Raw genomic sequence first — 23716 nt, forward strand, 5'->3', positions numbered from 1 at the left:
CTAGACTTACAGGTAAAGTTTTACCCCTTTATCCTAGGATCCTTACTGTCAGAAAATGTAAGCATACATTAGTACATTTCTCATGAAGTTCCTGCTGCTCATGCAAAATGGAAATCAGGATCATAAAAGTAAAGTTATTAAAAATGATAGTAAATTCCTTTCTTTGTTCCGTTATTCAGCTTTAAGAGCATCTCTGTTCTCTAAGAGCCTCAGAGTATTAATTTTATATATTTAGGAATAAAAGAACTTAACAATATTCGTATTCATGTACAATATTTATAAATACATAATTCTAAAGTACAGATCTATTCAGAAGTTAATGTATACTATAGTATAGGTAGATCTCATTCCAGAATTTGAGTTTAGTAGCTCTCAACACATCGTTTTTTGTCTTCATAAAGTTCTGAGATGAGAAATCCTTCCAGAGGAAATTCCCTGGTGGTCCAGTGTTTGGGACTCTGTGATTTCACTGCCGAGGGCCTGGGTTTGATCCTTGGCTGATCCCTGGTTGGGGAACTAGAATCCCACAGGCTGCGCGGTGTGGCCAAAAAAAGAAATCCTCCCAGATATTCTTGCATATGGATTCCTGGGCTAGGGACTGAGGTGGATACCACCTGATTATTAGAGTCGAGAGTTTGGTATCTGGTGGGGCAGGGGTTGAGTGGAGGTGGGAGGGACAAAACCAAGATGGCAACACCAGAATTCTGACTGGGACCGCTGCTTTTGACACTGGCACAAATAAAGCACACAGAACATACAAGTCCACACAAATAAGTCAGCTTCTGAAAAGTGAGATTGTCACAAGGCTCACAGTTGGGCTGGAAATTTGGGAGTGTCAGTAATAATTTTTGTGTCTTAGGACAGAAGGTATCTGAGTTATACAAACAAAGGGGTATACACTATGAACCCAAATGAACAATTCATGGGTGAGGAGACTGTGACTGCATTAGCACAGGGAGGGGTGCATAATGACAGGATCAGTTTCCCCCATCTGAGTCACATATCTTCATAGAGAGGCTTTTTTCTTATGGTAATAATAGTTGTGAATTTCCAGAATATCTATACATATTCAAAATACATTCATAATACATTTTATATCCTGACAAATTAATTTTGGATCATCTCTTTTAATAATCCTAATATTTAAAATTTGTATTTAACTGTACACCGTACATGGCTGGGCTTCAAGGAATCTGTGAACTCCTTGAAATTATATGTAAAACTATGTGTGTATGTATATTTTTCTAGAGAGGGTCTCTAGCTTTCATCAAACTCAAACCTATAACTCTAAAATGATTAAGACCCAATGAATAGATAATTAAAAATTGAGAAATTAAGCCCCATAACAAGGACCTTTTTCCCCTCATAAAATCAGGGATTTTTAGCACAAATTCTGACATAAATATTGTACTTACATCAAGAGCCACAGATTGCTTGGCCCACGACTTCTTCACTTGATCATACATAATTGTATTGTTGATGCCAAGGCCACAAAAGATGACAAAAGCCTAGGAAAGAGAAAGCTCACTAACTAAAAATTGCAATAACTCATTGGCATAATCTAATATAAAAGCAGGCAGTCATCAGGAATGGGCCTTAAAATATAATTTTATTGTATACAGAGGTAGGCCTTGGGGAAATATGTACATTAAAATTCTTAATTACTATTGTCATGTAACAACTTTATTGCTCACATTGCCCATGAGAAAAATTATTAATTTAACGTCATTGTGAAGAAATGACTTTAAATACATTTAAAAACGTACAGTCCATTTAAATGCATTCTTTATTTAGGTTGTGAACTGATTTTAGTAATTTCATCCCATTTAACCAATAGCCACCTCTTTCAGTAGCTAGGCTATAAAATATTTTGGTAAGGAAACCAAGTGAGTGTAAATGAGGTAAATGTTAAGGGGACAGAGGATTCAGATTTAGAACCAATTAGTAAAGAAGCCCTGATGTAGCCTCAGCTGGAGAAAAAGAATCATGGGGTTTTCATGTTGGCTACTAGTACAAAGTCTACTAGGAAGCCTGTTCAAGGCTAACCTCTCTAGCTAGAGGGCAGACTGGAGTAAACAGAAGCCTGTAAACATAAGAAAGGTGATGGCAGTACGCCTGGCAGAGCTGGCTAGAGGTCTCATGACTGAACACACACAAACAAGACAAAGATAAGACAATTAACACTTTGGAGAGAAGAGGGAGGCAATTCAATTCTGTAAAAAACAATCAATTAGGGTAAAAACATCTGATTCATGAAAAAAGAGAATCAAATCTTACCTAAACATTGATATATTCTTTAAATCGTCCTTTAAATTTCATCACACAGTCAAAGTATAATGATTAATAAATGTCAAGTAATAATTATTTATCCTTCCTAATGGGGGCAAGCTGTAACCAGGAGACTACTGGTGACTCAGCTGTAACCCCTGGTTCACGAATTTACTTTCTTACCTCAAAAAGTCGTTGATCTGCGTCATCGAAAGGTTTCCCATCAAGTCTATTTAACACTTGAGCCACTCCTGTGAGAAGAGGTTGGGATATGTGGTCATTTTCGGTGCTGGACACCATGTTCCTACAATACAGTAAGATGTCTCTATGCTCCTTTAAGTGCACACACTCAGCTTAATCCCTGGTTACTCTCATACCTGCTGCCTCAGTGAGAGCAGATCTGAGGTCTGCTCAGAGCAGATCTGAGGTGTACAGGGATGCAGTCTATTTTCCAGCTGTGATATCCAGACCCGGTCTCAGGGAAGCCTGGAGTTCTACCAGGCATCAATCAGATTCACTAAAAATGGTTTTCAAGATGACTGTGCACAATAATTGATGTATCTGGCATACACATATATACACAATTACATACTTATACACATATACATATACATACTTGAATATCTATAACTGTATGTATATATAAACACATATATACATGCAATATATATAAAAATTTTAATTATATATAATTTAAAAATATATAAAAATATAATGTACATAATTATATAAATATACAATTTTAAAAATACATATAACTAAGTTTTTTTTCAATTCTCTGAAGCACAGTGCTTGAGTTGAGGCAGCATGGTGTAGTGATTAAGAACATAGGCTCTGGAGTTAGACAGTCTTGGTTTGAATTTTCACCTCCACCATTAGTGGTGTTACCGTGAGCATGTTACCTAACTTTTTTAACACTAAATTTCCTCATCAGTAAAATGAGGATTAAAATGTTAACTATCTCAGTGGGTTATTAAATGAAGATTAAATGAGATAACATTTGATTAATGTTTGGAAAGCATATTGCTCCACACGGAGAGAACATTCAAGAAATGTTAGGAATTATGATACAGTTAACTTTCAAAGCAAGGTTAGTTTTGTTGCCTGCTCCCAATGGGTTTAAACTAGTTTTAACAAATTTAACTTGTGTGTGTCTTCTTTCCAAAGTTCATTTCCAGCATTATACCAGATATTTGGGGCACAACTATCAAAGCACACAAGTCTAACTGGAAAAATTCAACAATCTTGAAAACCATTCCCTTGTATCCCTATTTAGTATAAACAAAAATGACTGTAATTCTAAAGCATGTTTGTATTTTTTAAAACACCTAACTTCCCATCAGGGAGATAAGTCATCATATGCTAGAAGACATGTATAATAAAATACAAAGCTCTTAGTGTGTAACAGGCAAACTACAGTCAGTTTTGAAAGAATAACAGATGTTTACTGTTAGAAATGAAATGTAGGACTGCATGTGAGATTGCCATTGGACATCTACAGATAACGTATGGTGTTTCTCATGAAATTTCTCTTCTCTTTAAGCTTAAATATTATATATTTTGGGAATTCCCTGGCGGTCCAGTAGTTAGGACTCCACGCTTCCAGTGCAGGAGGCAGGGGTTCTCTGGTCAGGGAACTAAGATCCCGCATGCTGCACAGCGTGGCCAAAAAAAAAAAAAAAAACTTAAATATATTAAAAATTCTACACATGATGTAATTCAATGCTTTGTACTAGGGGCTCAAATTCTCAAATCTTAGAATATACTTTATGTTCAATAATGTACTAGTATTTTCTGCAAATTAAGCAAACTGATGAAAAAATTCTCTTAGAATTCAAGTCTTAACAGTATTTACAGAATACTGAATCCTTTGGTAAGTCCAATATCTTAGAGTTTAAGAGGCAACCTTAGGGTGAAGCAAAGAGAGGCAAATAGTTACATTAGTTACCAAATGTATGTTACCTTATGTCTCTTAGAAAAATAACACATTTTCATTGTGTTTAAATAACTAATGTCTCCATCCTTCTTGACTTTAACAACTGACCCCTTCTCGCCTAGACTTCTTTCTTAGGTTTGAGATTTTCCTAACTGAATTTTCGAGGAAAGGAAAGGAGCAGGGAGGGAGAGAAAAATTGGAAACTGCTTTGGTCCACAATTCCCTTATTCAGGGGAAAGTGTAACCTGTTTTGGAACCATCCATGCAGAAAGACGCATGTTCAGTATATGCCTAACAATGCACGTCCTTTCTTCCTTTGCATTTACTCCACGTGTAAAAGCATAGATGTAAATATATAGATGTACTAGGAGTTAAGAAGCCCGAGTTCCACTTGGGACTCTGCTACTAACTCACTTTGTGACCTTATGCAAGTCTCTTCTCTCTCTTTGGGCCTCAGTTTCCACAGAGTAAGATAAAAGAGTTCAGTTAGCTGCTTTCTGAAATCCCCTCCAACTTCAAAACGATTGGTTCTTATTTAAAGGAATAAATATTTGTTCATTGTCCTGATTAACACTGATTCATCAGGAGTCTTAACTTATGAGATTATGCAAGAGTATGAGACATAAGTTGATGAGTCCTGGACATAAAAAGGGGAACATTTAAAAAAGAGATGGATGTATTTTAAAGTAAACTGCATTTCTTTATAAAAGAAGTTTGAACTATTTAGGTAATGTCTTACCAATTATTTGGTGGTTGCTATTCCAAATAGGTACGCAGAGAACCGATCTTATGTGAAAACCAGATATCTGCTCAGCCTAGGATATAAGAAAGTAATTAATTAAAATTAAACATTATCTACCCATATCTGACATATAGCTTACCACACTTCATAACAGATATTTAAAAATAACTTTTAAAAAGACATATTATAATCTAATGTAATGCATATACTCACCTGTCTCTTTTCATTTAAAACATCACAATGCACATCCCAAGGAAATCATGCCCTAACCATATATGAATCAACCAATAAACCCCACACCAGCATTACCTCTCCCAATCCCTGCACCCACATAAAGCTGAATGTAAAACTGTCTTGATCACGATCACACCACCCGACAAAAATTCTGGCAACTGTTTCTGCTCTGAGTATTTAAAGCATTTTAATTAAACCAGTGGTCAATATTTCTCTTTAAGCACATCTTTCAGTAAAAAAAATTGAGTCTATAATGCTGTTATATGTGTATCTACTTTTTTAAAATTTATTGAAGTATAGTTGATTTACAATGTTGTGTTAATTTCTGCTGTACAGCAAAGTGATTCAGTTATACATATGTATACATTCTTTTTTTTAAGATTCTTTTCCATTCTGGTTTATCACAGGATATTGAATATAGTTCCCTGTGTTATACAGTAGGACTTTGTTGTTTATCCATGTATTTACTTTTAATATTCTATATTTCTAACATTACTGATTTATTACATATGTTGCAAAATCATATAAAAATAAAAGTCACGAAAGATAAGATAAAAGTAAGGGTTCAGCCATCTTTCTGTACCCTAACAGATTGTCAGGAGATGATATATTTGAAATACAAAAGTATAATTATCAACATCAGACAAATGTCATTCAGTAACAAGCTCCACTTAATATTAAAACCAATGATCCATATTTGAATTGTTAGATAAGAGCTACTAAAGACTGAAAGGGTGTTAGTGAATTGATATGACCTTGGTTTCTAGTGAGAAAGGTCAACCTGTCATCCCAATCCAATCAGAGAAAAAATAAAACATTGAGGTTCTAGATTATGGTTATTGGGATAAAAGATTTTTTTTTATGTTTTAAAACCTTTATTGTAGAAGTTAAGAGCTACATATTTTAAAAAGTTGAAGTTGGAAGTTAATTTATCCACCTAAATTTTATATTTGGATTTATTTTTTGGTTTTCCTCTGAGGAATTAATTTTTCAGATGTCTTCTACTCTTGATACCAGTATATTAGTTTGTTTTTTAAAGTAATTTTTTGATCTTTTCCTAGAAATCTTTCCCTATTCCTAGCTCATGAAGATATTCTCCTATTATTTCCCTAGAATCTTTATTGTTTTAACTGTTTCTTTTAGATTTACAATCCAACTGAAAATAATTTTTGAGTATAGTGTGAGCTGAGAGTCAAGATTCTTTTTTTTTTTTCTTGGTGGATATCCAACTGGACCAGAACCAATTTTGTGGGGCAGGGGACGTGCCTCTCCCTGCCACTATCTGGTACCACTTTTTTCATTAATCATGTGTCCATATATGTAAGGACCTGTTTCTGGACTCTGTTCTACTTCACTGATTTATGTGTCTACCCTTATACCAATACCATACTGCCGTGAATAATAAAGTCATATAATACGTCTTGGTATCTGGTGGTGTAATTTCTCCAACTTTTTCCTTCTTTAAGATTGTCTTGACCATTTTTTGCCCTTGGCATTTCCATATTAATTTTAGAATCAACTTGAAGTACACGCGCACACACACACATGCACACACACACACTTACACTGCTGAGATTTTTATTGGGATTGTATTGAATTTATCAGTCAATTTGGGAGAAACTTGACATATTTACATCATTGAGTCTCTCAATCCATAATATCCCTCTATTTAGAGTTCTTAAAAATTTCTCTAAGCAAACTTTTATAGTTTTCTATGCAGAAGTCTTACATATAATTTGTTATATTTGTACCTGGTGTTTTAAAAGTTCGTGTTATTATAAATGGTATTATTAATTTATTTTCTAATGTTTTTAATTGACATAGAAATATAATTGATTTTTGTATATTGAACTTGCATCCATCAATCTTGCTAAATTCAATTGTTAACTTTAATATCTGTAGTGCTTTGGATTTTCCAGGCATTTTATCATGTCATCTTACTCTTCAATTCTATGCCTTTTAATATGTGATTTTAGATCATGTGATATTTTCTTTTCCCATTTGTTAATAGCGTAAATTACATCAATTGATTTTTGAGAATTCCAGAAAAAAACCAAAAAAACAAAAAAAGCAAAAAGCCTGGGCATAAATCATTCATCAATGCACTCTTTCATCATATATTTATTTACCACCTCCTATGCACCAGACACATTGCTGGGTATTAAGGATATAAAAATGAATTCAAACAGTTATTACCCTTGAGGAGTTCACAGTCTAGTCAAGACAGAAGTAGTTAAGATAAAATAAGTGTCCAAGTAAAGAACGTTCAGAACACCACACAAAAGCCAGCAACTGACTGTGTTTAGAGAAATCTGGAGCAGTTTTAGCTCCGTAAAAGTGGGTCTTCAAAGATGAGGGTGACAATGATGACGACAAGGTAACATTTACTGGATGCTCACTTGATGTCAGGCATCTTGTTCTGCACTTTCACATGCATTTTTGCATATACTTATTCAAACAACCCTATGAAGTAGGTACTGTTAACATCTTCCCATATCAGATAAGACCTAGACAGACTGACTGCTTTGAAAGTGGACAGATTGGTTCAAAGGAAGCCAATCACAAACACATCCATCAAAGTTATCTTCCAAAAGAACAAAGTGGTTTTCTTCCTCTCCCTAAGGAGAGAGTCTGAATAACAGCAACGTCAGTGAGCACGAAGAGAAGAAGTCAATTTTAGAGAGGCCTGGGAGGTGTAATCTATAGACTTGGGCTGGCTGGGGCAGCACTAGGATGCTTGGGTGTGTTTTGTTTTGCTGAGGGTCATCCACAATTGTCGGTGGTCCCGTCCAGCACTGAGCAGTAGGCACAACTGGCTCTGCCAACTCTTGGGACAACTGTAGCCCCTGTCTAACCTCTCCCGGGAAATCTGAAGCAGCTGAGGGTAGAGGTCACAGTGCAGGAAGAAAGGGAACATGCACTGAGTGACAGAAACAAGGAGAGAGACAGCCTGAGAGGCTTGGTGGTGACAAAAATAAACCTCAGGCTCTCTGTCAGTGAAGTAAAAGATAATTTTGCTTACCAAAAAATTAGTGTAGTTCCCCAAAAGAATTTTTGTTCTAGGGAGGTAGGAGTATGTGTTCTCCCATCCCTACAGAAGATAATATTGAGGTTCCTGGTTTGAGGAAGGGCGGTGGAGCTCCTTGAGGTGGGGAACACAGGAAGTTTGAGGGAAATGATTCCAAATTCAAGCTGACACACGTTACCACTGAGAGGGCAACGGGAAGGGCGAGAGAGAAGAAGGAGCCTCTCATATTAACTGCGTGGGTAAAATCACCAAGAAAGAGCTTGTCCAATAAAAAGACAAAAAGGATGAAAAATTGAATCTGAGGGGACACAATATTTAGGACAGGAAGAAGAAGGTAGGATGGAAAAGAACTCCAAAGCTCATATTCTTCAGCTCAGGCTTTATAGCATTCCTAATGTGTGAACACATTGCTAACAGCCTTTCTGGAAATAGATTTATTGACATGTACTCAGTCTAAAAAGTATAAACACCTTTTGCCTTATCAATTTTATGTCTAGGAATTTATCCTATGGTAATTATCATAGCTATGCACAAAAGTTTACGTATACAGGTATGAACCATAGCATTATTTATGATAATAATATATCAGAAATAACCTGAACATTCCACTGGAGGGAGCTGGTTAAGTAAATCATAGCGCAGTGGAATATTATCCATCTAATTAAAATCATGTTATAGAAGAATATTTGTAAACAGGGAAAATTGTAATATATTAAGTGATAATAGTGTGGGCATCTGTGGGTGTACAAACATATATTACATACATTGGAAAATCCTAGAAAAATTATAACCATAATAGCTCCCTTTGAATTGTTTGTCCATGGGAGTTTTTGTTTCTTTGCTTTTAAAATAAACTTTATTTTTTAAAAACAGTTTTAGGTTCATAACAAATGAGGCAAGTACAGAGAGTTCCCATATACCCTCTGCCCCAACACATGCACATCAACATCCCTCACTATCAACATCCCTCACTAGAGTGGTACATTTGTTGCAACTGATGAACCCACACTGATTCATCATTATCATTCAAAGTCCATAGTTTATATTAGGGTTCACTCTTGATGCTGTACGTTCTATGGGTTTTAACAACTTTATAATGACATATATCCACCATTACAGTATCACACAGAGTAGTTTCACTGCCCTCAAAATCCTCTGTACACCACCTATTCATCCATCCATCCCTCTGGCAACCACTGATCCCTTTTTCATCCAGCTCTATTGAGGTATAATTGACAAAACTGTAACATATTTAAAGCGTACAACATTATGATGTGATACATGTATACACTGTGAAAGAACTCTGCGTATGGGAGTTTTTTAAACTAGTATTTCTATTTTCTAAGTTTTAGATAATGAATTACTTGTACGCAAAATAAAAAGTTCTTTTCTAAATAGAACTATAGGGGAACAACAGTGTCAAATGTTGCAGAATAGTCAAACAGGATAAGCGCTGAAAATGGGCTATTGGATTTAGTAACACAGAAGGATAATTGAAGGCAAAGATAGTCAAGGGAAGAAGGAATGGGATCAGGAACAGAAGTAAAGTGGTTAGTTCTGGAGAAGAGGAAGGCCACACTGAGAGAGCAGAGCTAGAGTCTCGCATGGGCTGAGCCCAGGAGGAGGGGAGCGGCGACCGAGGATGTTGAGGGTATTTCTAAGTCATTCTCACTCTGGCTGAGGAAGGGAAGTGGGGCCAGCACTAACTGGCTATGAGCACAGGGAAGAGGGGGTGGTGATGATTAGCAAGCTTGATGAGCCCAACAAGATGGGAGAGGGGAAGAAGGAAGGATGGCAGAGCATGATGAGAGTGAATTTTCCAATTTTAAGATCATTGAGGCAATCCCCTAGTGGTCTATTTGTGGCAATGGCTGTTGTTTCTGGAAAGTTAAACTAACCCAGGTTAGTTTATATTACTGTATGAAACAGCAAGGCCTGGAAGCATATATCACCCTCTGCAGGGATTGAAGGAGAAGGAGATGGGAGATGAAGCCCATTGTAGAAGCACAAGACCTCTGAAGAATGAATCCCAAAAAGGGTAAGGAAGAAGAAGAAAGTATGGAAGAAAGAATCATCGCTGTGCATCAGATAACCCAAGTCTCCAGATTGCATCAGTTAATGAAGCTCAAAAATATCTATCGGCCCCTCGACCCCAACCAAGTCACCAAAACTCTTCATGCCTCAATTTTGTCATCAATATTTATCTCCTACACAACAAACTATTAACGCTGGTCATCTCCAGATTTTGGCATTAGAGCACCTTCTCATCATTTCTTCTTTCTGCTTTTCCTTATTTTTCCAAGTTGTTCTACGAGAATCTGTGTATGAAAGCGTTTCAAAATTTGTAAGGGGCTTTACAAGTGTAAATATTACTAGTATTGAAAGAAATACCATCCCAGAAATATCTGCTCCATTGTTCCACAAGGTCCCTGCTCGATCATTCTTAGATTAAAATTCACATCACTAGAGTCCCAAATATTAGACCATATAAGACTAAGCAGCCTTTCCAGGAGGCTACCATTAAAATAAATACATTATCTAGGGGTGCCTAGTTCTTTCCAATTAAAGATGTATATACTAAAAATTTTCCAAGTCTCTGTCCTCATTGGGTCTTTCCAGTTAATGGATATAATTTAAGATGGTTTACCTCATGGAGCCATCAAAACATACTTGTCATATTTTCCAGACTCTCAAAGGCAGTCAAAGGGAATGTTAAAAGAATTGGTGATAACGTAATACTACTCATTAATGTGCAATGTGTTTTCTTTCCCTAGAACGATATGTGCAACTTTAATAGTAATCTAAAGTAATACTTTATCCCCCAAACACCAATCTACCAGTGAGAAATTCTGGTACTAGGACAAGTGAGGGAGGGGATGTTCTGAGTCAGTCCCCTGATTTCCCTGAAACAACAAAGAGGCATTTCTTTATGCCAACCTCATCTGCACATAGGTTTCTAGAACACTGCCTACAAATGATTCCTTAAATTCCTGACGAAAGCACTCCTAAAAAATAACTGACCTTTGGACTTAGAGCCGACGCACTGTCTTCCACCACCGATGCAGCAAAGTCTGTTCGACTCTTAGAACCATGGCCCCCTATTTGTCCTCACTACCCACAGCTTCCCCATTATATAACTTATTCAAGTCTTAGTAATCCTCCTAACTTTCCTCACCCTCCTGGTCATCTGGAAATTTTATATCCATTGTCCAATCTTCCCTACCAAATCCTATTCTCAGGAAAGGCTCTCAGCCTGGTTTACACTAAGTATCAGCAACTGAGAGATTACCGGGAGCAAGTGCATTTCAGCCCTACCTCTTAATGGTTCCATTTTTGCACGTTTCCCTTTGTAACAGAAGCATAACTGATAGACCAGAAGGCGTTACAAAGAATGGAAAAGGAGCTGACCTGCCAGGCTAGCACTCAGCATCCCAGATTGCAGAAGTGCTTTGCTGTGAAGACCTGACAGGCAAAAGGGGCTTTAATGCTGTAAGTCAAAGGATCTCAGAGCCTGAAGTCCCATTATCCTTAAGTGCTACAGGACAAAGGTAAGAACTTTTGAGTTGTCTATAACAGGCTTTAATAAAAAAAAAAAAAAAAAAAAAAAAATCAGAGAAAGAACATCACAGGGAAGAATTGCATGGGATTGAAGAGTGACAGAATTAATATCATGACATCTTAGCTTTAACTGTGTAACTCTGGGCATCAGCCCCCATGGCAGAGGAGACCTGGGTGCTGATGGATTTTCCACCACTCCTGAATTTGTAACACACAGACCACCAAACCATCCATGCATAAGGCCTGCCCTACTTTTTAGTTATTTTCTGCTATTCCCCTTGCCGAACCTTTCCTATTTAAATGTTGGGTCCAATTGTTCATTTCTGTTGCAGGCAGAAAAAAACCCTGCATGTAATGGCTCTGAAAATTCTTTCCATAACTATATAAATGGAAGGAAATACTAAATTAAGCAACAGAATAGTATACCTTATATTGAGTAAATAATAGCTTGTGCATTAGTATACTTGTTTTAAGGTGTTCTTTGATCTAGTATGAAAAAAAAGGGCAGAAAGCTTCACAGATGATGTGCTAGAGTGTAACTAATTATTGGGAGTTGAGTTCATAAGCACAATCCTGACTAAAAGCAAGGCCAGAATAATTGTTTCATGGTGAAGGTATTTGTAAATAGAGTATGCACTCCAAGAAGCCACCTGACCCAATGTCAGGTCATTTGCAAATGCAGTTTATATACATGCTGTTGGGACAGTCTCAGACAAGGATATTAGTTAGAATAAAAGCCAACCAACACTCCATGCTGATGAGGGCAATAGAAAGTAATCCATCTGAATTCCCCAAAGATACAGCAAGACAAGTTAGTTTACTTAGATCTTGCATTATTTCAATTCTGGTTTTGAGTAATAGTTTATAGTTTTTAGAGCGCTCATAATAGCCTGGTAAAATATAATTTCACATAAGATATAAAAGGTCTAACATTTTAAAACATCTTTATAATTTTGCCTAATTACAAAAACAATATATGCACTCGTGAAATTTTCAAGTTAAACCAAAATCAAAAGCTGTAATCTTGCCATCTCTAGAGATAGCAATTATTAACAGTTTGGGATAAGTTCTTCCTGATCTTTTCCTACAAATATGTAACATGTTCATACATCAATTTATAATATTCAACAATATGTAATTATTCATAAATAACACAGATAATATATTCAACAATATTGAACAATATTCAATAATAATGCCTATTAGTTGTTGGGGATACATCAGTGAGCAAAACCAACAAAATTCTCACCTTCTTTGAGCTTACATTCTAGTGAGAGCAGGCAGATGGTAAACGATACAAAAAAATACATAAATAAATTATATGTTAGAAGGTATTAAAAATTATGGGGAAAAAATAGAGCAGGATAAAAGGGATTAGAAATACCAAGGGCACCAGACCTTACTAACAGGTAACATTTGAACGATGACTATAAAGAGGTGAGGATGTGACCCACGTAGACATTGGAGAAAGAGTATTTCAGCAGAGGAGTAGCCAGTGCAAAGGCCCTGAGGAAGGTGTGTGAGTGGCATGTTCTAGAAATAACAAGGAGACTGGTATGGCTGGAGAAGTATGAATGAGGGCTGAGGATAGAAAATGAGGTGACATCGTGTAGGGCACTGTAAATCTCTGAAAGAATTGTGAGTTTGGATTTTACTCTAGTGAAATAAGGAGACTATGAAAACTTTGTGAGCTGACTTGTGATACAACATGACTTAAAAATTTAAAACCCCTGGCTATTGTATTGAGAAGAGTATGGAGGGGAAGAGCGGAAGCAGAGAAGTAGATTAAGAAGCTACGGCCATGAAATACTCCAGAGATGATGGTGGCTTGGACCTGGGTGGTGGCAGTTGAGTGGTGAGAAATGGTCAGATTTTGGATAAATTTCGCAGGTAGAGCCAATTGTACTTCCTGATGAGTTAGATGTGCAACATGAGAGAATCATGCCTATAACATTTTTGGCACAAGCATTAGGAAGAAATGAGTTGCCTTAACAGAGATAGGGAAACAGAGGAGCAAGCTTGGCAGAAAAGAGATTGTAAGTTCTGTTTTGGACATGTTAAGTTTGTTGTCTATTAGAAAAATATGTACATATATATGTATATATACCCACATATATTATTCTATACATACTTTTAAACATTATTCTAAACATACTTCTCTATGACTTGCTTTTGTTCTTGTGGACATTTTTTCCGTATCAGGACATACAGATCATCTCATGGGATATTTTGTATGGACTCAATTTTAGTCTTTATTATAGTGTTGTAGGCAGAATTCTAAAGATATGGCCTCTAAGAGTCACACCTGCCCACCATCTACTTTGTACAAATCTGGTATAATCCCCTCCCCTCGGGTGTGGGCAGGACTTGTGAATATGATAGGACTGTCACTTCTTTGATTAGGTTATATTATAAGGCTGTGATGGGACAGCCTCTCGTGTGTCACTCCTGACATTATGTAAGCCTCTGTGAGAGCCAACTGGAGTTTCTCCCTTTGGCTTTGAAGAAGTAAGCTGCCAAGTTGTGAGAGAGCCATATGGCTAGTAGTACCTGAGGGCAGTCTCTAGGAGCTAAGAGAGACTTTTGGCCAGCAGTCAGTAAGAAAATGGGAAGCTCAATCTATAACTGCAAGGAACTCAGTTCTGCCAACAACTTGAATGGGCTTTGAAAAGAATGCCAAGACCAAATGAGAACGCCACCTGGCCACCTCCTTGCTTTTGGCCTTGTGAGACCCTAAGCAGAGAAACCAGTGATGCCATGCAAGATTTCTGACCTACAGAAGATACTAAATAGGTGTTTGCCTTAAGCTGCTGAATTTGTAGTGATTTGTTACACAGCAACAGAAAATTAATATACATGATATTCCTGTCAGTGTCTTTAGGAGCCAAGCATGAATACCCCTACCACGGAGCAAATGACTGATTAGACTACAAAACCCACTAGCATGATAAACCATGAACGTGAGTGTTTCTTGAGCCACTATGAATAAATATAATCAGTTATATTTAGTCAGTCTTTTCTGTCTTGCATCCTTTTTGAGGACTGCAGAATCTTGTAAGAGAATTAGCATACAGTGATCTTCATAAGGCTGCAGAATTTAAACCTCAGAAATTTGGTTCTGGCTTTGTGACTATCTTATATAACCATTCTGTCATAATTTTCCACCCATAAACCAAGGGGTCTGGCCTTAAAACTATGCATGATATCAAGCCCAGCAGGTACCTCTCTAGGAGTCAAACAGGCAGACAGAAGGCAAGTAATCACCGTGCCTCACTGCTAAGTCATTCTGTTCACCACAAGGAGGGAACACCATTAAATATTTAAAACAATCACAAAGAGAACACACAGCAGGTAAACAACTATGATTACTTGCCCCATAGGCCTCACAGCAAGTGCCTGGGATGAGGTTTACATCACATTAAAGACACCCTTTTGTAGCTTCTATCAAAAGGAAGACCAAGAGTTTCACAACTGAGATTTCAAAATAAGGATCGTTCTCTTGCTACATATCTTTGGGCAGAGTTTCTGAGGACTTACCAGAAGTTACCACAAGGTAGGAAAGACACAGAAATGAGAAATACAGTTTCCACTTTGTATAGCCAAAGCAAATGTTGATGGAATAAATTCTCTCTTATTAGGCACTGGCTTTTAGCCTTATGATTTAAGGACTGGTGGGCTGCTTGGGCCTGGGCAGTACAGCCAGCCCCTAAAATCCAATCATACCTAAATGTGCTTGGGTAAGCTGGCCCCTGGATGGCTGGCCAGCCACTCTTGTGAAGAGCCAGGGCCGCATATTGCTGGTCTCCATAGGGGAGGATATGGTGAACATCTCCCCAGAGCAGCCCAAGGCCATAGGACATGCATCCAGCCTTATTCACCTTTGTAGGTAACACCTGCTATTGTTTCTCCTCTGACCAGACAGGAAAAGACCTGGCTTTCTTGAAGATCTACAAGTTATCAGATTATTGCCACCATCCCTTCTTTGCTGTCAACAGTCACCCTTTATTCCTCTCTTTGGCTAGAGACTTTCCTCTTCTTTTTTTTTTTTTTTTTAAACATCTTTATTGAAGTATAATTGCTTCACAATGGTGTGTTAGTTTCTGCTTTATAACAAAGTGAATCAGCTACACATATACACACGTTCCCATATCTCCTCCCTCCCGCATCTCCCTCCCTCCCACCCTCCCCATCCCACCCCCCCAGGCAGTCACAAAGAACCAAGCTGATCTCCCTGTGCTATGTGGCTGCTTCCCACTAGCTATCTATTTTACATTTGGTAGTGTATATATGTCCATGACACTCTCTCACCCTGTCACATCTCGCCCCTCCCCCTCCCCCTATCCTCAAGTCCATTCTTTAGTAGGTCTGTGTCTTTATTCCCATCTTGCCACTAGGTTCTTCATGACCTTTTTTTTCCCTTAGATTCCATATATATGTGTTAGCATACTGTATTTGTTTTTCTCTTTCTGACTTACTTCACTCTGTATGACAGACTCTAACTCCATCCACCTCATTACAAATACCTCCATTTCATTTCTTTTTATGGCTGAGTAATATTCCATTGTATATATGTGCCACATCTTCTTTATCCATTCATCAGATGATGGACACTTAGGTTGCTTCCATGTCCTGGATCCCAGAGATAAACCCACGCACATATGGTCACCTTATCTTTGATAAAGGAGGAAAGCATATACAGTGGAGAAAAGACAGCCTCTTCAATAAGTGGTGCTGGGAAAATTGGACAGGTACATGTAAAAGTATGAAATTAGAACACTCCCTGACACCATACACAAAAATAAACTCAAAATGGATTAAAGACCTAAGTGTAAAGCCAGACACTATCAAACTCTTAGAGGCAAACATAGGCAGAACACTCTATGACATAAATCACAGCAAGATCCTTTTTGACCCAGCTCCTAGAGAAATGGAAATAAAAACACAAATAAACAAATGGGACCTAATGAAACTTAAAAGCTTTTGCACAGCAAAGGAAACCATAAACAAGACCAATAGACAACCCTCAGAATGGGAGAAAATATTTGCAAATGAAGCAACTGACAAAGGATTAATCTCCAAAATTTACAAGCAGCTCATGCAGCTCAATAACAAAAAAACAAACAACCCAATCCAAAAATGGGCAGAAGACCTAAATAGACATTTCTCCAAAGAAGATATACAGATGGCCAACAGACACATGAAAGAATGCTCAACATCATTAATCATTAGAGAAATGCAAATCAAAACTACAATGAGGTATCATCTCACACCCGTCAGAATGGCCATCATCAAAAAATCTACAAACAATAAATGCTGGAGAGGGTGTGGAGAAAAGGGAACACTCTTGCACTGTTGGTGGGAATGTAAATTGATACAGCCACTATGGAGAACAGTATGCAGGTTCCTTAAAAAACTAAAAATAGAACTACCATACGACCCAGCAATCCCACTACTGGAGACTTTCCTCTTCTTTCCCCACTGTGTCTCTGGAGGAAAAGGACATTGACTTTGGCTTGTCCATGATGAAGGTCTGCTGGTCTGCAGTTCTGTGTAAAGACCTCCTCATTTAGAGAAAAGGACCTGCTTCTAGCAATCCCTCAAGAACCAAAAAACTAGTCCTCAACCAGACTAAAATCTTCACCTGACATTTATATATTTATATATTTATAGGACTGCACGATTTACAAAATATTTATATAGAATTGTACTCGTTACATTATGTATGCAAGTAGCATGCCCAAGACCACCCAGCTGGTGAGTGGGGCAGTTGGGACAAAAAGATAGATCTGCCGGACATAAATTCCTACACCTGTGTAGACAGAGGAATGACAGAGTGGTGACAGTTTTCCAGGCAGCCCCTGAGCAGCTGGTCCCCATGAGAGGCCACTCGGGGAGAGAGAACTGAATTAGGAATCAGAAAGCCCACAGTCTGTTCTGTGCCCTGTCTTGAGGACGCTGTGTGGCCTTAGGCAAGTCACTTCAGCTCTCTGAGCCTCTGTTTCCTCACCTGTAAATGAAAGAAATCTCTAATATATATATTAACTGAAAGTTGATATATCTACAGTATGAAACCCCAGAATAAGGCCAATCTACTTTGGGGGGGCTCTATCCCAGGTCACTACTGTCTAATGAATTGGGGTCCTTCTTCATGTTCAGTGAAGAGAATTCAAACTGCCAGAATTAGTCACTGAGCCATTGAGAAATTTAGGATAGATACCAGTGCTCAGGATACAGACTTATGTTGAGAAAATCTATATGAAAAAATAGGAAATGCTTTCTAAAGAATTCCCCCTGAAACTTCTCTGCAAATTATCATTTTTGTTAACCAGCCTCAAATTATTCAGGGAACTCAGTGAATGTAGAGAACAAAAAAAGCACACAGTTTTCCCAGTGGAGATACCTATTGGAGATAATCCATTAATCCTGGATTTTAAAAAAATGATTTCCTTATATTCTACCACTGATAAACAACTACTTAGTTATGATTACTGGGAAAAACTATGGACCCATATACCAGACTCAAGAAGAGAGGACGCAAACCTTTGCAAGAAGACAGCACAATTCTAAAAGGTACCCTCTGTCTCTAGGATAATTCTAGAATTACCTTTAGTGAAAGGGTGAAGCAATTCCATTTTGTCATTGTATTTTTTTGTCTTGAGGGAAATACGTAGTATGTTAATGAAAGATATTATCTGAATTGATTGTCTTTATCTTATCATCTACACCATCTTATATCAGGCTTGTAAGGAGAAGGTTCAAGCCTCTTAGTTTCTTGAGGGAGAGCTCTGTGGCTCAGTCTGGAGTTTGTTTCATTCATTAATTAACATAAGCAGTTGACACCTGTCACTGAGGCAAAATATTCTTGAAAAGGGAGGAAGCCTAAGCAGATAAATAATTTTGCTTTTCCTGGTGTGATACATAACACACACACACACACACACACACACACACACAACATATACACATTTGTAGGACAAATCTATTAACTACCTATATTTAGGCAGAATTGTCTCTCTCTCTCACCTCCATCTGTACTGATTAATTCTTTTCCAATTTTTTCCCCCTCAGCATGAGAAGGGGAACATAAAATAATTTTATATTTCAGTACCACAGAAAGAGAACTGTAAAAATCATGGTATATTGCATCTTCAGAGTTGCATTTAAAATCTGGTATTAGTTGTGTGGAAGATTGGAAGCATTTTAGGTGGAAGGTCAAGAAATAATGATGGTCTAGGTACTTGCTTTATTTTATCATAGGGATGAAAGTGACTTCACAAAATGGTCACTGCTTAACCTACCACAGTTTACTGTCTTCAGACATCATTGCCTCTAACTACTGGATCAGGGCATGAAATTTTTATGCTCAGTCCCATAGAATTAACTGTTGCATTTTCGCTTGAGAGCCCACAACATTCTTTTTATAGATCAGCGGGCAGGCTGTCTTACTGGAATGGACTGTAAGTGTGGAGGAAGACGTGAAACGGCTATATCGCTCATCAGGAAGAGATGTGGTAGGAGTCTGCCTGTAGACATAAGGATATGGGCTATTCAGGCTCACTATATTGTATCAGCAAGAAGTATTCTTGAGACATATACTGTTTTTCATAAGAAAAAAAGTAATGATTGGTCAAGAACTTTTTATTCCCTGTTAAAGGTGAAGATACCTGTAGCCTATGACCCAGCATGTCACTCTCCTAGGTACAGACGCTACAAAAACTCTTGCACACGTGCACTTGGAGACATGGACAAGAATGTCCTTGGCAGTTATGCATGTAACAGCAAAACACTGAATCCAAACGTCCATCAACTCTGCAGTGGATAAAGTGACACATTCATACGATGGAATACTTAGGAGCCCTAAAAATAAATGAATGAATTACAAATGCACATGACTCAGGAATTTATGTTGAATGAACAAGCAAGCCACAGAAGATGATATACAGTATAATTCAATTTATATAAAGTTCAGAGACATGCAAAATGTAAAATATGTAATAATATGTAAAAAATGTAATAATATATTTGGCAGGGATTCAAATATATGTGATGAAACTATATATAAAAGCAAAGGAATGTTAAATTAGGATAGTGTGTGGGAAATAAAGGAGAGTGGATTAGGGAAGAGCAGTACAAGGATTCAGAAGTAATGATTGTATTCTTTTTCTTAAACTCGGTAGTGGGTGTTTATCATGTTTTGTTACACTTTTGCATATGTCTTATGAACCAACTTTTAAAATGGTGTAAATTTGTTGACTCTTTTTGCTACCCCAGAATTCGACTTTATGGCCCCAAGCTCAGAGCAGAATAATAGCAATCCATACCAAATTTAGCACTATAATTTGGGGTAGGAATCGACCATCACCTCTTAACCTCTAATCTAATACGTTGACTTTGTAACAATGAATTGGCAATTAATGATTTTTTTCTGCATAGCTAGCCTTTCAGTTTGTTCAGCTGTTGCTGATGTTAGTAATAGAATACTGAGAGCATTTCTGCATAAAACTGTGTGTTTAGAAGTCTTTTCTTCAGTATCCTCTCTCTAAAGTCAAGAAGGAAAGAAACATAGCAAAAGGCAAAACTTCATAACATCAGTCTTAACCCAATCATAATGTTAACGCACATAAATATTGACACCTATAAATCATTTCTGCTCTGCTAGTCACAGAACCAAGGTTGATGGTATTCTTCCTCACAGGAGGAGAACTAAAGAAGTTCTGGACTGTGTACTTTCCCAAGGAGGGTATGTCAAAGCTCAGAAATACTGCATCAGAACTGACGAGAGCTAGAGGCTGGTTAGCATTGGGGCAGCTAAGAGAGCACACTGGAGAGACACCCAACTCGGACAGGGAGTTCATGAAAGGATGTCCAAGATACAGGCATCTCCACTTGATGCTGAAGAATGAATAGAAAATATGTAGAGGATGTAGCCTGGGGAAAGAGAATTCCAGGCAGCCACAGAGATGTGGTAAATTTCAGGAATTTAAGCTTTCCACGCAGAGATCTGCAAAGATCTGAATGAAGTTATAAATTTGACTTGGACTCCAGCCTCCCAACCATTGCTGTGTCCCACCCCAGACATTGGAGACAGCACAGGGCAGGATTCAGAGGCAGAGCTTTGGAGTCTGAGAGACTAGGACTGAATCCTTGTCTGTCTCCAGAGTCGTAGACCAGCTCTCATTTCTGATTAAATGTTCAGTTATTATTACTGATCTAACCTTTGTTCTGAAGCCAGTGGGATCTTTCTAAAGTATAACTCCTGCTTCTCCCCCATTTGCAACTCAACTACTGGTTCCCCATGGCCCAAGATAAATACTCAAACTTCTTAACACGGCTTTCAAAACCTTTGGGCGATCTGGCCCCTATTTCCCTCTCCCACCTCATCAGCCTGGCCCTCCAGCTACATTAACTCATCTCCATTCCCAGACTCCTCATGCTCTCTCAGCCTTGCCTGGAACACACCACCGTCCTCACTGCAACACTCCTGTTACTCTTCAGACCTTAGCATTGTAATGTAGTAATTTAATCTTGTAATTTATTGAACACACACCACACACACATGGGTGCACACACACACACGTAGAGACATTTTATAAATTCATGTAAATTTATCTGGATGATACTCTATACCACCTTAAAAGTTAGACTTCTGCCAAGTCAGAATCTATATTAATATATTCTGTACATCAGCACAATGTGCCTTCATAATTAACATTAAACAGTAATAGAATCCAACGTAGTCTTTCTTCGGAGCAATCTTTTAAAATATGGTAGTTGTACTAGCTAGCATCTATCAGGAAATAACTATGTTATATACACATTTTTATTATTAACCATTTCATAGTTTAATGTAAACTATGTTTAATATAAAATGTGCATGAGTATACTTAATGCATGGGTTTACTTATATGTTTAATACAAAACGCTCCCAATCATAAAAGAGCATCAGACTAGAGGACTAAAGAATGTCTTTAGCAGTTATGTGTGTAACAGTGAAACACTGAATCCAAATTTCCATCAATACTACAGTGGATAAAAAAAGTGACACTTACTCATACAATGGAATACTTTGCAGCAGTGAAAATAAATGAATTACAAATTCATGTGACTTAGGAACATATATTGAATGGAAAAGCAAGTCACAGAAGAATACATACAGTATAATTCAGTTTATATAAAGTTCAGAGACATGTAAAATGTAACAATATAATTGGCAGGGATTCAAACATATGCAATGAAACTATATAGCCATTTTGCCACAAATCAGGGTAGAGAGAGGAAGCTTTCCTGTCAGTCAGCAGTAGGCGATGCTAAAAATCAGATCACAGGGGAAAGATTTAGAAGAATTGCCAGTAAATTCAGGGGTTGCTATCGAGTTGTATGATGTCCCTTTTTTGCTTCAGCCAGCAAACCAGGGTAACAACTGAACCTTAAGACTGCAACCAGAGGCCTCCTCTTACCTCGGCATCAAAGCGGGGATCCTGGTAGGCATCACTGATGTTTACTGGAAGGCCTGTAGAAGCCACCAGCTCAGCAACACTGTTATTTATTAGCCAGTCGGAGTATGATGATTTCTCCATGCTTTCTTTGAAACTATCAGAACATCAAGGCAGGCAGTAAGAAAAGAGAAAAACATCAGTTTACCTGAAAGCAAACCCTATAAGAGTACACTCATAGCAGGATTACCTACCCTCATTAAGAAGGGGTAAGTGACCTTAATCACAGAACAATAGTGAGGTAATTATAAGCAGCTACTTCAAAACTACTTACCTGCTATCATGTAAAATAATCAACTCCATGGGTAGAAATGATAGATCCTCTATGATCCAGAGGATAACTCTAGGTTGTATTTAGGCCCCAAAGCAGGCAGACATAAAGCAGATAACCAGGTAATGACCAAAACTGACGATAGGATGCCAACGCCATGGCATAATAAATTCCACTGACTTTCCTAGTTTGCACCCCCTAACTAAACAGACCAGATGTTTGATACCAGAGAGAATTAAACCTAAGGATGGAGAAAAATCTGGAAATAAATTGAGAATTTGCAAAAGTTTAAGTGTAGCAAAAGAGCACGTCTAGACTCAGTGTTAGTGTTTTGTAACTATTTTTGTAGTTTCAGAGTAATGTTTCTTAACAAAAACACACTTCCTACTTACAAAATCTTACTGGAAAATCTGTTTTAACTCTACCCTTAACAATAACAATTTAAAATAATCCATATTTGATTTTAACAAGGAATTTTATGTTAAATGATTTTGTGAACTTTCCCTTCTGTCACTTTCACTACTTCACTACAAATGTCAAATTTACAGAAATGCCATAAGAATTAGTAAGATTCCTCACTTCATCCCTCCCTTCCATCATTTCTTCCCCCGGTGCCTATTGAGCACTGCCACGAGCTGTGGAAATGCAAACTTGAGCACTGTTCAAATTAGCAATATCAAGGAAGATTTTCAGGGAGGATGTTAGATTTGTGGCTTGACCAGTAATAACTGAAATTATGTAAATGAATGCAAGTATACAGGGCAATGTTTTCCAAACTACATTCTGTGGAACCGTGGGTTCCTGAAGATGTTAATGAGTGTACTACAGTGAGAATAATAACTCTGTTGACTTTTTAATCTAAGCTGCATTATATGTAATAAAAACACCAAATGCTGTGCACAGTCATTGTTATTATGCAATAATGTGCCTGTGTGGAATTTGTGCCATACTGGGAATGCCAGAAACTGACATGGAGAGGCCACCAGATGTGTGAATGAGAGGGAAGCACAGACATCATTTACCATCATGAATATATCTCATCTGTAATGACTGCTGGTCTGCGTCTGATAAATTCAACATATATTTGTGAGGTTATTCAGCCCTTATTGCATATTAAACGTTACTGGTACATAAACGTATTCCCTATGGATCTCTGGCTGAAGATGGAAGCGTTAATAAAAAGCAG

The 23716-nt window shown here is 37.6% G+C and overlaps 1 protein-coding gene and 1 long non-coding RNA gene across 2 annotated transcripts in view; both read right to left on the minus strand.

Moving 5' to 3' along the window:
* The window catches only part of PDE11A (phosphodiesterase 11A), a 430340-nt gene that overhangs the window by 181457 nt on the left and 225167 nt on the right, over positions 1–23716 (minus strand). The window contains exons 6-9 of the mRNA XM_082466844.1: positions 22224–22356; positions 4944–5019; positions 2452–2519; positions 1416–1508 (exon numbers count right to left, since the gene is read on the minus strand). Of these exons, the coding sequence (XP_082322970.1) occupies positions 1416–1508; positions 2452–2519; positions 4944–5019; positions 22224–22356 (370 nt within the window). The remainder of the gene's footprint in view (positions 1–1415; positions 1509–2451; positions 2520–4943; positions 5020–22223; positions 22357–23716) is intronic.
* On the minus strand, positions 15803–17196 carry LOC309663241. The gene is made up of 2 exons (XR_014265170.1): positions 17037–17196; positions 15803–15940 (listed from the first exon to the last, which is right to left on the minus strand). It is a non-coding gene; the product is annotated as an uncharacterized lncRNA (long non-coding RNA).

This window comes from Balaenoptera physalus (genome assembly GCF_965194825.1).
Source record: "Balaenoptera physalus genome assembly, chromosome: 6".
NCBI lineage: Eukaryota > Metazoa > Chordata > Mammalia > Artiodactyla > Balaenopteridae > Balaenoptera > Balaenoptera physalus.